Genomic DNA, 12,983 nt, shown 5'->3' with positions numbered 1-12,983 from the left:
TTCCCTCATGAAAATATATCAAAGAGGAAATATGTTAAGTATATGTTACTTCTGTGATTTGCCATCCTTGATTAATAAGGAGGCAGCATAGATAAAGATAAAAATTAACATTTTAATTATTATTGAAGTTTAGAGCCTAAGAAAGTTATCCAGATAATAATGATCTGATAAATTCATGCCTTCTCCGTGGCCAAAACAGTTAAATTTATGTCCTCATCTTTCGTTCCGTTTTCTTAATTCCTTGCCCTTTTTTATGCTCCACCCTCTTTCCTCTCGCGATGCGATGTGAGTGCTGCGTCGTCCACCCCGGCTTGCCTTTCCAGTTAGTACAGCTTCTCCTTCACACACTGACCGTGGACTGTGTGTGTTGTGCAGTGGTCCCTGTCAGAGCTTCCTCCCCCGTTTGCTTTCTGTGCTCTCACCTTTCACTGCTGCTTTGTCAACTGGCAGAAGCAGCACATGTTTTTTTGCTTTCCTTATCTTGTCTGCTCTGACGTGGCTCAGTGTATTCCTCTGTGCACTTGCTGTCTTAGCTTTCTTGAGTCCCTTTTTTCTGTTCCTCTGCCCCCCTCCACACAAATCATTACCTGTTTGTAGAGTGCCTCCTTTTCAAGGGTTTTCTACCAGCTTTGCCTTTAATTTCTTTTTCATGTATGTTTTATTCCTGGGTAATGCTGCTTATTAGAGTAAATTCACCAGTTACACCCACTCAAATCATCTGCAGATCTGTGTTTTATTCTGTGTTTTTCTCCTGTTCAGCTACAATTTCATTCACTTACAGAAGTCTCACTTTCAATTCAAAATTCAGACAGTCAGAGCTTCTAGGGAGGAAATAACTTACTGAATGCAACACAGAAGAGGAAGCCAGCAAAGAGTTCCCAAAACAAAAAGCAGTGGCCAAAATGAGGGACAATGAGAGCCATTTTGCAGCTCAGTGGGATGAGATTAGCAGGCTTTGAGTATGCTTGTAGGTACTAAAGTGCTTAGGAGTGTAGTAGAGAAAGATGACACAATATCCTCACTTTTGGGAAGGAAACCTAGAGGCTGAAGAGGGTGGGGCTCATTGGGTCCAAAACCAGTAAACTGCTCAATCCTAACTGGTTTTTAGTGCTTTATCCTCATATCTGATGTTTTTCAGCTGTGCTTTCATTGCAGTTTAACATGCAGTGCCAGCCTTCTTGGTATTACTGATAGCAGGGTAGCTTTGATGTCAGGAGCTAAAGATCCCAGGTTCCCTGGTGATCCACATGGTTTGATCTGAAAGCTCTCCCTCCCTGCACTCCCCCAGCAGAAGAATTACAGACATTGGATGGCTGTCCCTTCACTTCCTGCAATTAAGGCTCCCAGGAATTGTGTTAGAGGCTTGTCTCTGCCAAAGTGTGCGCGATGGTTTGCTTGAATTGCCCCACAATATGTTCATATGTCGCTGCTGTATGTCTTCTTTAGGTACCTAACCTTGTATTTTGATTAGCAGAATGATGAGTGGATGTACTATGAATGTTCAAATGAGCTGTTGGCTGCTTCAAAAAGGCAACCCAAATCAGACTGAAATAATCTCAAACTAGGCCTGTGAGACTGGATATTTTTCTGTTTGTTTGTAGTGTGTGTAGTGGGGATAATCCCGTTTCATTATGTAGGGTCATTGTGAAATAAAAATACTATGATTTGTATATAAATTATATTGTGTATGGGAAGAAGTTAACATGGCATGTAGTAAAAATACATGAGCCAAATATTGGTGGGTAGGTTTAGGCTGCAGGGAGTCTTACAGCTATTGGTAATCTTATGCCCAAAAGATTGGGGTAAAATATGCTCACGCAGTTGTAGTGTGGGTGTTCTTGGCATTTTCTGGCTTTTAGGCTGTTGATTTTTTTTTTTAACTTTAATATCATTATTTCAGTAGCATGTATATATGAAAAATGTTTCCTTTGTTTGTTTCTTGTCTTTTTCTTTTCTTCAGTAACTAATGCCCTTTCCATTTCTGTCTCTCCACATTTTGTTTTTCTTTTCCATCACCTTTTCATGCAAAGTACAGACAAACTTATTTAGTCCTTGGGTCTGTTAAGGAACAGAGTTCTAATATGGCAAAGCTCCCTCCCCACCATCTGTCTTTATGGGTTCTTGAGGTCTAATCAACCAGTTTCTGTAGGTAATGCTTCAAATCCTTTTTTGTTCGGGCTTTGGCTACAGTGTGTTTGATTAAAAAAAAAAAAAAAGCCAAAATTCTTGGATTTTGCCATTGCTGGAAGGAAAGAGGAGCTGTGTTGTCTTACTGCAAGAGACACTTCTCCAGAACTGCCTGGGCTAGACTTGGCTCTGTTAGAGAAAACTTCATAGCCTTCCCTTAGTCTTATTCTTTCCCTCCAGTATGGCTTCATTTGCTCTTGTCCATACACCCTTGATAAATAAGAACTTGACCTGACCTTCACTAGTGACTGCAGGATCTTGGCTAATAGGAATGAAAGTAGCTGAAGTCTGAAGTTGTGCCTTTTTTGCTTAATAAAACCAAGAATGAGAGAAACATCCTCTGCCTGCAGATTTTAGGAGGATGTCACAGCATTGGATGCATTCAATCTTTAGAAGGCTTATTTTTCAAGAGTGAGCAGTGGAAATTTCTTGAATGTTCTGCCACTCAACTGGCAAATCTTGCTGTAATTCTAGTGGTTTTTTTTATCCTCTTGTAATTGTCAGGAAGCTGCAATTCTGTTAATTAAGCATTACTGTTCTTACAGAGGAGGATTATGCATCAAATTCTCCCTGTTTGGTTGTTTTGTGGTAATCACTGATTTGAAAATGGACTGTTTGTACAAATTGTTTCTTTGGACACCTTGATCCAGTGTCCTGTTTGAGCTGTTAAAAGAGGAATTTAGGGAAGAGATCTCGATGCAGTTACTCATATATGAGTGAACTAATCTCTGTTGGAGAGCTGAAATGGATTCCTTAAAAAATATAAATTCCACAGTCAATTTTTTTCACTCCTTTGCATTACCAAGGTGTGCTTTTGCATTGTGAAGAAATTTATGATGACTGTAGTAATCCAGTTGTTTTCATAGTAAACATTTTTTATTTTTCAGGTTCACACTTTTTAAAAAAGAGGAATAGAGCAGGAAAAAATGGCAGCAGAAACTCAGACACTTAACTTTGGGCCTGAATGGTAAGTTTTTTTCTGTTTTGTGAGACTCTGGAACCTTGCCTGAATTTCAAAAAACCGTTATAAATTTCTGTCCTTTGGGACTGAATTGATTATATGACAGAATGGTATATAATATCTTTGGTGTTCCTTACTACTTCACCTCAGTCCCTGCCCTGTAACTGTAATCAATATTGTAAAATTAGTCTTTACTTTGTAAATTGGCATTCTGTATGAAATGAGTTGGGTTTTGTGTTATGGTAATGCATAACAGTCACATTGCTATCAAGTATCTGAGGGAGGAATAATGTTTATGATCTCAGATGTATACACGAAGTAAGTGAAGAAGGCTTCCTTACTTGGTCTTTCCATGTGATATGTATTAATAAGGAAGTTCTTGCGCTCTCCTTACTGGACTTAAATCTATAGCTAAGCAATCTTTTTCTTCCCTAGTATTAAAAAAAAAAATCTGTATGGAGTATGGTAAAAGTGTGTATTTCATGTCATAGTCTCCTCCATGTGCACACTGAAAAGTGTCAGGAAAAGGAGTTATTGTGTTAAAGGGAATCCATGATGTTGTATAATCTTGTGTCAGCTGTTAGGGTTCAAGCTTGTCTGACAGGCGTTGTCCTGGCTTTTGCTAAAGACCAGTTGCCCAGGTCTGACTATTGTTCAGTATTTGTTCCAATTTCTTGTTTAAGTGTTGGTGACTGCAATTCAGACAAGAATTCCGGATGGTGTGGTTTCTGAAAAGTGATGTGATCCTTAAGTGTGTAAATGGGAGTGTGGAGTGGTTATAGGAAATAAAATTGCTGCATAGCATGTGGTAAGACTATTACTGGCATAACGTAATCGCTTTTGGTGGCACATTTTTATACTACACAATGTACAGAAATTGGGGAGTATTCAAAGAAGTAGTAAGATGTGATTTGTGGCGTGAAAGACAATGAGAGAGCTCAGTCTATTTTGTTATATTGAAAGAAGGTTAAAGAATGACTTTATTGCTATCTATAAATACACCCACCAGGCAGAGATCTTAAGCTGGAGTGCTCTTCAGTGTAGGAGACAGACATGATTAGATTCATTGATGGATGGAAGCCAAAGTTATATTAAAAAAAAAGAGAAGGGGGAAGGTAACTCTAAAAAACCCACGTATTTTAACAGTAACTTGATTGCTGTGTCATAGTGAGGGGACTTCAGTCTCCATTTAGTTTAAAAACCAGATGAGATTATGTATGAAACTGTATATTATACTTCAGTGAGTTACTAGATTTTTACAGGCATTATGGAATCAAAATCTAAGATTTATAATTATTCTTTTGAGTTTCAGTGTAGTCATGTCTGTCATGTATGCTGTTGTATTGCTTAATAGTGAAACTCTTGGTCACATTTGATCTGGATTGGAGTTGAAGGTTGTGCTGAGCCATCTAATCCTTTGAATAATGCCTCCTCCCCAGGCGTGTTTTGTTTGAAAGTGGTATGTAAAGAAATTGCCACTGGGTGGCACCAAACTAAAAAAATAAGGTAATTTGCAAGTCAAATGTTTATCTTCTCTTTTCTGTTTGAAGAACAATAAAACAAATCAAAGCATGCTTCAATAATTAGGTGAAAGGCAGCCTCTGAATCAGTGTTTTAGTTTAGAGCACCTTCATTTCCAAGGATTTTGCAATTGTTGAGAAGAATTTTCATTGTTTTACTTGCCTAAGGTGCACATCAAGGAGAATGTAGGAAAATGGTCTGGGCTTTTTCTTGACACACATCTTTTGTAAAACATTCCTTGAACTTAAAAATACAGGATATTTGGGTAGCTGAGGAACTGATTGTATAGAATGAGACTAATCCACCTGTGGAGTGGGAGAAACATCATGTAACTCTAAGATGTTATCTGCAAGAAGGTAGAACTTAATAGCATATTTATCTGTAACCTTAAGTTAGGTTACAGCTTGAAATGTCTCCCAAGTAAAGTGTGGCTGTGTTTTGTACACATTTTTTAAGACGCTAAGCTAAATGATGTACGTGCTCTCTGAAAAATGCAATTAATTTTAAGTTCTGGAAAAGGAATTTGGAGTGGAGTAGGATTCCAGAGACACAAGAGGAAACCTCATTGCAAAATTTACTGTCCTATACTATTTGGGTGTTCTACAAAGTTTAACAAACAAACTTTCCTTAGACTAATGTTTGCCGCACTGTCTGTAGTGTGGTAAGAATTTTTCTTGCCAAAAAGAATCTGTTGTCATTAATATCTATGGAAGATTTACAACTAAGTTTTGTGTGGTTAGTGTAAATAGCTTAGTCAAGGCTTTACAGATGTAGCTAGCTTGCTCTATAGTCAACATAAGAGTTCTCCAGGGGATGAGTTAAATTTCCTGATGTGTTCGTGGGAATATTTTTATTTTCCTTTTCTCTCCTGGGAAAAATGAGGGAAGCTCTTTCACTCTTCTTGTTGAAGCACCAAGTTTTAGAGTTTTGATGTTATACCGCTAAAGGCTTTCCTGTACTTTCAGTACTGGATTTATTTCATTTGTGACAAATCTGTAACTGTGCAGAGGGATGATTGCATAGGTGAAGACACATTCTCCTCAATCTAGTTTTCATTGCTTTTCTGCTTTATTTTAGGCTGCGAGCTTTGTCTAGTGGCGGGAGCGTGACATCCCCTCCTCTGTCTCCGGCTTTGCCAAAGTACAAACTAGCAGACTATCGCTATGGGAGAGAAGAAATGTTGGCACTTTTTCTAAAGGATAATAAGGTGAGCAGGAAGAGGAAGAAGGCCTGATGTGTGTATTCCAAATGACAGTCTTGTGATTAGGAATAGTTATTTGTATATTGTGATTTTGGACAAAAAAAAATTTGTGTATCCCTTGGCAAAGAACTGGGGGTGGGTGGGTGGGTTTGTGTGTGTGTTTATTTGCTCCCACTCTTACTGCATTCATTGTGCTTGATTCTTTTTGCTGCTGTAGGGGCAACTTCCTGTACTCCCTGAGAACGAAAAAGCTTGATTGTCATATTCAGTCCTGCTGCTGCAGATGACTGAGGGTTAAAGTCTCCTTGCAGCTGTGCAGATTTGCTTGCCTCAGTAGGATTTATTTAATATAGTGTAAAATAGTTACTTGATTCAGCTTGAAAGTCAGGCAATGAATCACACTAGTAGATCATCTAAGAAAGGAAAGAGCTTCCCATTTATCCTGACTTAAGGCAGTTCACTTCAGCAGGTAACCAGCCCAATGAGAGCAGTCCTCAAGTCATTCACTTCTCCGGGACTCAGGACACAAATACGATCTAGCACATGTAATACAAAAGAGCAGTGTAGAAAGTCAAGAACTTCCCTCGGTTTAATTTCAAATGAATGTTCTCAGTGATACAAAAGTCGCGTTTCAGGCAAATGATTCATACATTCTGCATTTGTAAACATGGAGTTTTTCTGTAGATGGTGACAGAGGTTGCTTTATTGTTGCAGCAGGCACATAGTGACTTGGAAGTCTGAATCCCTCCAAGAACCTTACCCTCGAGTCAGGGAGGGACTGCAAGAAATTATGTCAGGTTGTGCCTTTAGTTTTGCATACAGATGTGCGCACACACCTCCATGTTCTTACCCCACTGTGACTATGCTGACATTTTCATACAGTGCTGGGAGCCCTGCTTTGCTTATACATGGATTCAAGCGCATTGAATGTCAAAGACTTTTCTAAAGCTGTTAAGTGTGTTATAGCTTAAAGCCATGCTTTAACGTGCAGAATTATCCTGCTCTACTTTGAGAAGCTGCGATTTAAACCTTGATGTTATGCTTGAATAAGTCAGCCTGTCAGAGGTCATTGCTTTTTGCAATTTGTGTATGTTATATCAGATGATACTAAGACCTCTACAGTTGTGACTGATTCAGAACAACCTATTAATACTCTGTGTTACAGGAAGCTTCTGATGGTTATGAGTGATCCAAAAGTATACTTTCTCCCTGTTTGTCAGAAGGGCATTATTATTAGAGTATGCCTTGCTTTTGATATATATGCTTCCATGGTGTTGAGTAATTCTAGTTACTGAGACTGAGAGGACTCTTAACACGGTTTCTAGTCAACTACTCTATGCGATGTTTTGAAGCTGTATCTTGAACCCTAGTCCTTTTTCACCATGTCATCTTCAATCTTTTCTGGCTGAAGATTAGGCAAAGTTGCATCTCTGATTAAAAGATACTGTGATTGAAAGCAGGAAGTCTTCAGCTAGGATATACCCAAATGAAAAACAAAAAACCCGAACTCTAGGTTGCTTTGCTTCAGTTAAAATTGGGAGAAGTCTTTAGTATTATGAACTAGATATTTTTGAAACAATTCTCTGTTGGCATAATTAGAGCTCACTTGGCTGTAATTGCAGCTTCTTGTACACATGCTCAAGGTCACATCTGCTGATGGAGTTTCCATCTGATGATAGACTGATTCAAAATGAGTGCTAAAATTTATTTTTATTTAAATGATCAGTCTTCTCTATTTAATAAATCCATACCTACACCTATAGTTTCAATTTACTACTTTTTGTTTTATTCTCCGTGTTGGTTGTAGATTGGAAATGCTGACGATAAATCAAAAACAAGCTCTATGGGATATATGGTAGTTTTGTTAATACACAAATAAAAATCTGGCTATAAACCAATACTTTTCCAATTTCCAGATGAAATTTCGCTTCATTCAGGTTTGAGCTGCAGTGGTGTGGAAGTTTGAATTCTGATGTGTATGATCTTGATACTTCACATATTTGGATGTTTTGTCTATCAGATTTTTTTTTTCTGGGGGCTGTAAATTTGCAGTAAAGTTACACCCACCTCCAGTAAATGTTACTGGAAGTACTGGTGTACCAGGTAGATGGGGACAGAGTTGGCAGGATAAAAATTTTTTTGTAAATCAAAGCATGTGGCTTCCATCTGAAATGGAAATACTTGGGTATATTTATATGTTGTTTTCCTTTCATACAGATACCTTCAGACCTTCGGGATAAGGAGTTTCTGCCTATTTTACAAGAGGAGCCCCTGCTACCACTGGCACTTGTACCTTTTACAGAAGAAGAACAGGTTTGTAGCCTTTTTTTTTAAAAATTAAATCTTTAAATTGTCAATAGTGTAAAGGCAACATAAAGAGTACGTCTCCATTAAAACCATAAAATTTGAGATTAGTAGATTTCAGGGAAAGAAAATATGCAAGCATGCTGTGTTAGCATAAAGTTTAAATTCCATTCATGCTCAATTATTATCTTAAATTTGAACAAATACTTTTCATACAATGTTCTGTTGATGGCAGAGAGTCAGCTTGTTAAATCCAGGATCGTCTTCTGGGAAATACTACCGATGTTTTAAGTACATGGCATTTTCAGATCAGTGAAATTTTTTCTGCACTTTTTGGACCACCTTCTCTGTAATAGAATTGACTAAGTTCTGTAACTTCAGTTTTGTGGTCTTTGGAGAAGTGTTCAAGTTCTTTGACTGCTAACATTTCTTTGGGAGGCTCAGTACTCTTACTGACTTTGTAAGCAAGCAGTTGCCTGCTTATCTCCTTGTTTGGTCTCTATTGGTATATAATTAATTGGTGAACATAAGAGTGGGAACAGGTACTCCACAAAGATTCCATTTCAAAGGTGACTGATCTGAGTAGTCTGAAAGCCCTTGCTTGAGATTTGATTCCTAGCAGAGAAAACTGTCTGCCCCCTTGTGGATAAATGCCTGTGACTTTTGACTCTGAATTGATTCCCTCCTTATGGCTGTCAGAACTTCTGATCTTGCAGTTGCACTACGTTTTTTCATGTTTCTTAGCATGTTTTGTACTTCAGAAATTATGGTTTGATTTTTGTTTCTTTTTTTCTTTTCTAATAGAAAGCACAGTATTTTTACGGACTTGAGTGTAATTTTGTTATTGTAGGGGTGGGGAGTATTAGTATCACTTTCTTAAGATTTTAGAACATTGTCCTTCTTTGGCCCCATATTATTGTATTCTTGAATTTTTCATTATCTTTTTGTGCCTGGGTATTCTGGTACATTCTCTTCACCTCTTCTGGAATTCCTTCCTCTTCAGAGTTGATTCATATTTCCTGTGTCTTTATAGAATACTGTCCTTTGACATAGATGCTAATAGCTTAGCTTTTAATCAGCAGTCATACTGAAGTTCACGTGAATAACGCTGTAGTCACTTCATGCCATAGTTGTTATTAAAAGGCAACTGAGATTGAGAATACGCTTTTATGGGAAATCTTAGCTCAGTTCCCATTCTCCAGTGGGAACAGGAGGGATTCAGGCAACAAGCCCAGGAAATGGTCAGCCATGCCTTTGATGTTAGACATTTAAATTTTAAATACACTGTAATATTTTGTCTCATTGTTCTCTGAAGACCTTCAAAGTTATAGTAATTCAGACAAGTTCATGTAAGCAATTTGCCTCTTTTAAGTACCTATCAAGAAGCCTGGTGTGACAGCTCTTGGGAGTCTGTTGCATTCTTGTTATTTAAAACTTGCATTCAGAAAGTGTGTGTGAATTCAGGTTTGCTTGTTAGTGTTTCTGAACATCCTCCTGAATTCTTTGGCCCAGTTTTCTGACTATTTGTGCTCAGACAATGGGACCAGAGATTGGTTATAATTATCCATTCTTTATCAAAATAGCTTTTTCTTTAGCAATTACTTCATATTAAAATAAAGTTGAATTTTATTGGTGTTTATTGTCTTATTAAAACAAATATTACTTAAATTTCGGAAGTCAAATACACTTGGTTTTCCCCAAAGCATGTTACTCTTATGATAGGAAAAAAGTCTTATTTTTACAAAGGAGATTGGAAAATATAACTTTATTCAACTTCTGTTGCTTTTTACATGTTCCTGCTTTGCTTAAGAAGTAAGTTTGGAATTGGTATTAATGGTGCCAGGTGTAGGCAGGTGCCAATCTCTTTCGGCAACTGAATGGCTGTGTTTAAAGCTGCAATGTTCTAATCACTTCTGTGCTGGAATCATCTGATAGAGGAGTATAGGGTCACCTGCTGCTTTTAAAGCCTTTAGGAAATTTCAGGTAAGTAGCTTGGAAGCATTAATATTGACCCAGATCCTTTTATAGGCTTCAGCTACTCATGTCTCCAAGGAATCCTTTTCCTTGTTAGTGTTAGTTGTAGAGGATTTGTAATGAATGTAAGGAAAGTAAAGCTGGTGTTAATCTAAACTTGTTTCTGGTGGTTTGGGTTTTTTGTTTGTTTTAAACAGAATCTTACCTTGACTCTTTCTTCTTGGCAGAGAAATTTCTCGATGTCTGTAAACAGTGCTGCTGTCCTGCGGTTGACGGGACGTGGAGGAGGAACGGTGGTGGGGGCTCCTCGAGGTCGAAGTTCCTCTAGAGGTCGAGGTGAGCTGTTAGTGGGGTGCACTGCAATGTATGTGGGTGATCAAGGTTAAAGCTTCTGAAAGATATTAAATAGAGCTTGGTTATAGCCAGATTTTTTCTCATGCCCAGTTTCTTTTTTCTTAAAGCTTTGAAACCTTTTCAATAAACGGTGCTAGAGAATGAATATTGTGTTTAGTGGCAGTTTTGTACACCTTAGTGCACATCTGGTACCTGTGTTATGTGCCTTTGTCAGATTGGTTGGTGTGGAAAGCAAAAGGGAGAGGTAGTGTTGAGGTGGAATAGGAAATTGTTTGGTTCAAATTGTTAGAAACAACTTTAAAGTTATAAAAGCAATTTATAGAGAAAGGGGAGAAGAATCCCCATATGTATTTAAAACATTAAGGTTGTAGGTGATGTTGGTGTGGTGACTCTGTATGTTAGGGAGTGCTTCGATTGTGTAGAGCTTAGAGACTTTGATGATAAGGTCGAGTGCTTATGGGTAAGGATGTGGGGGAAGGCCAACAAGGCAGATACCCTGCTAGGAGTCTGTTATAGGCCACCCAGCCAGGATGAAGAGGTAGATGAAGTGTTATACAAGCAGCTGCAGGAAGTATCACAGTTGGTTGGAGTGTAACCTCAGCAAGTTCACCGTTGATACCAAGCTGGGAGGAGTGGCTGATACACCAGAAGGCTGTGCTGCCATCCAGTGAGACCTGGACAGGCTGGAGAGCTGGGCTGAGGAGAACCTGATGAAATTCAACAAAAGCAAGTGCAAGGTCCTGCACCTGGGGAGGAACAACCACACACACCAGTACAGGCTGGGGGTTGACCCGCTGGAAAGTGGCTCTGTTGAGAAGGACCTGGAAGTGCTGGTGGACCGCAGGCTGACCCTGAGCCAGCAATATGCCCTTGTGGCCAAGAAAGCCAATGGTATCCTGGGATGCATTAAAAGGAGTGTGGCCAGCAGGTTGAGAGAGGTTACCCTATCCCTTTACTCTGCCCTGGTGAGACTGCATTTGGAGTACTGTGTCCAGTTTTGGGCCCCCGAGTTTAAGAAGGTTGTGGAACTGCTTGAGCAAGTCCAGCAGAGAGCTACCAAGATGATCAGGGGACTGGAGCATCTCACTTATGAGGAAGGGCTGAGAGACTTGGGTTTGTTTAGCCTGGAGAAGAGAAGCCTGAGGGGGGATTTCATCAATACCTATAAATATCTATAGGGTGGGTGTCAGGATGATGGGACTAGGCTGTTTTCAGTAGTGCCAAACAGAGAAGGACTGGTGGGAGATGTGGTGGTCAGAGGCCATCTTGGGCTTGGTGACCATGATACGATTGAGTTCTCAATTCTTGGTGAAGTAAGAAGAGGGGTAAGCAGAACCACTACCATGGACTTCTGGAGGGCAGACTTTGGCCTGTTCAGGGCACTGGTTGGGAGAGTCCCTTGGGAGGAAGCCCTGAAGGGCAAAGGAGTCCAGGAAGGCTGGGCGTTCTTCAAGAAGGAAGTCTTGCAGGCGCAGGAGCAGGCTGTCCCCGAGTGCTGCAAGACAAACTGGCGGGAAAGACGATCGGCCTGGCTGAACAGGGAGCTGCTGCTGACACTCGGGGGAAAAAAAGAAGAATCTACTGCTTTGCAAAAAGGGACAGGTAACACAAGAAGAGTACAGAGACCTCATTAAGTCTTGCAGGGAGAAAATTAGGCAAGCAAAAGCCCAGCTAGAACTCAACCTGGCCACTGCTGTAAGGGGTAACAAAAAATGTTTTTATAAATATATTAACAACAAAAAGAGAATCAAAGAGAATCTCTGTCCTCTATTGGACATGGAGGGGAACATGGCAACTGAAGATGAAGAAAAGGCTGAGGTACTAAATGCCTTCTTTGCCTCAGTCCTTAATAGTCAGACCAGTTATCCCCAGGGTATTCAGCCCCTGGAGGGCAGGGACGGATCACAGAATAAACCCCCCATAATCCAGAAGGAAGCCGTTTATGACCTGCTGAGCCACCTGGACACTCACAAGTCTATGGGCCCAGATGGGATCCACCCGAGAGTACTGAGGGCGCTGGCAGAGTGGCACCAACCCACTCTCCATCATTTACCAGCAGCACTGGTTCATAGGGGACTCTGGTCCTAGTCGACTGGAGGCTTGCTGATGTGACACCCATGTACAAGAAGGGCCCGAAGGAGGATCTGAGGAACTACAGGCCTCTCAGCCTGACCTCGGTACCAGGGAAAGTTATGGAGTGGTTCAGCTTGAGTGAGCTCACCAGGCATGTGCAGGACAACCAGGGGATCAGGCTCAGCCAGCATGGCTTCATGAAAGGCAGGTCCTGCTTCACCAACCCGATCTCCTTCTATAACCAGGTGAACCACCTAGTGGATGAGGAAAAGGCTGTGGATGTTGTCTGCCTGGACTTTAGTAAAGCCTTTGATACTGTCTCCCACAGTATCCTCCTAGAGAAGCTGGCGGCTCATGGCTTGGATGGTTGTACTCTTTGCTGGGTAAAACACTGGCTGGATGGCCGAG

The 12,983-nt window shown here is 40.1% G+C and overlaps 1 protein-coding gene across 15 annotated transcripts in view; it reads left to right on the top strand.

Moving 5' to 3' along the window:
• The window catches only part of GIGYF2 (GRB10 interacting GYF protein 2), a 78,454-nt gene that overhangs the window by 9,432 nt on the left and 56,039 nt on the right, over positions 1–12,983 (top strand). For all 15 annotated transcript variants that reach the window (XM_075099460.1, XM_075099459.1, XM_075099453.1 and 12 more), the window contains 4 exons: positions 3,075–3,154; positions 5,747–5,876; positions 8,088–8,183; positions 10,376–10,484. In XM_075099460.1, the coding sequence (XP_074955561.1) occupies positions 3,114–3,154; positions 5,747–5,876; positions 8,088–8,183; positions 10,376–10,484 (376 nt within the window). In that variant the 5' untranslated portion in view covers positions 3,075–3,113. The remainder of the gene's footprint in view (positions 1–3,074; positions 3,155–5,746; positions 5,877–8,087; positions 8,184–10,375; positions 10,485–12,983) is intronic.

This window comes from Phalacrocorax aristotelis, chromosome 7 (assembly GCF_949628215.1).
Source record: "Phalacrocorax aristotelis chromosome 7, bGulAri2.1, whole genome shotgun sequence".
In the NCBI taxonomy this organism is placed as follows: Eukaryota; Metazoa; Chordata; class Aves; order Suliformes; family Phalacrocoracidae; genus Phalacrocorax; species Phalacrocorax aristotelis.
The sequence above is the reverse complement of the archived record's forward strand: the minus strand, read 5'-3'. Positions and strand labels throughout refer to the sequence as shown.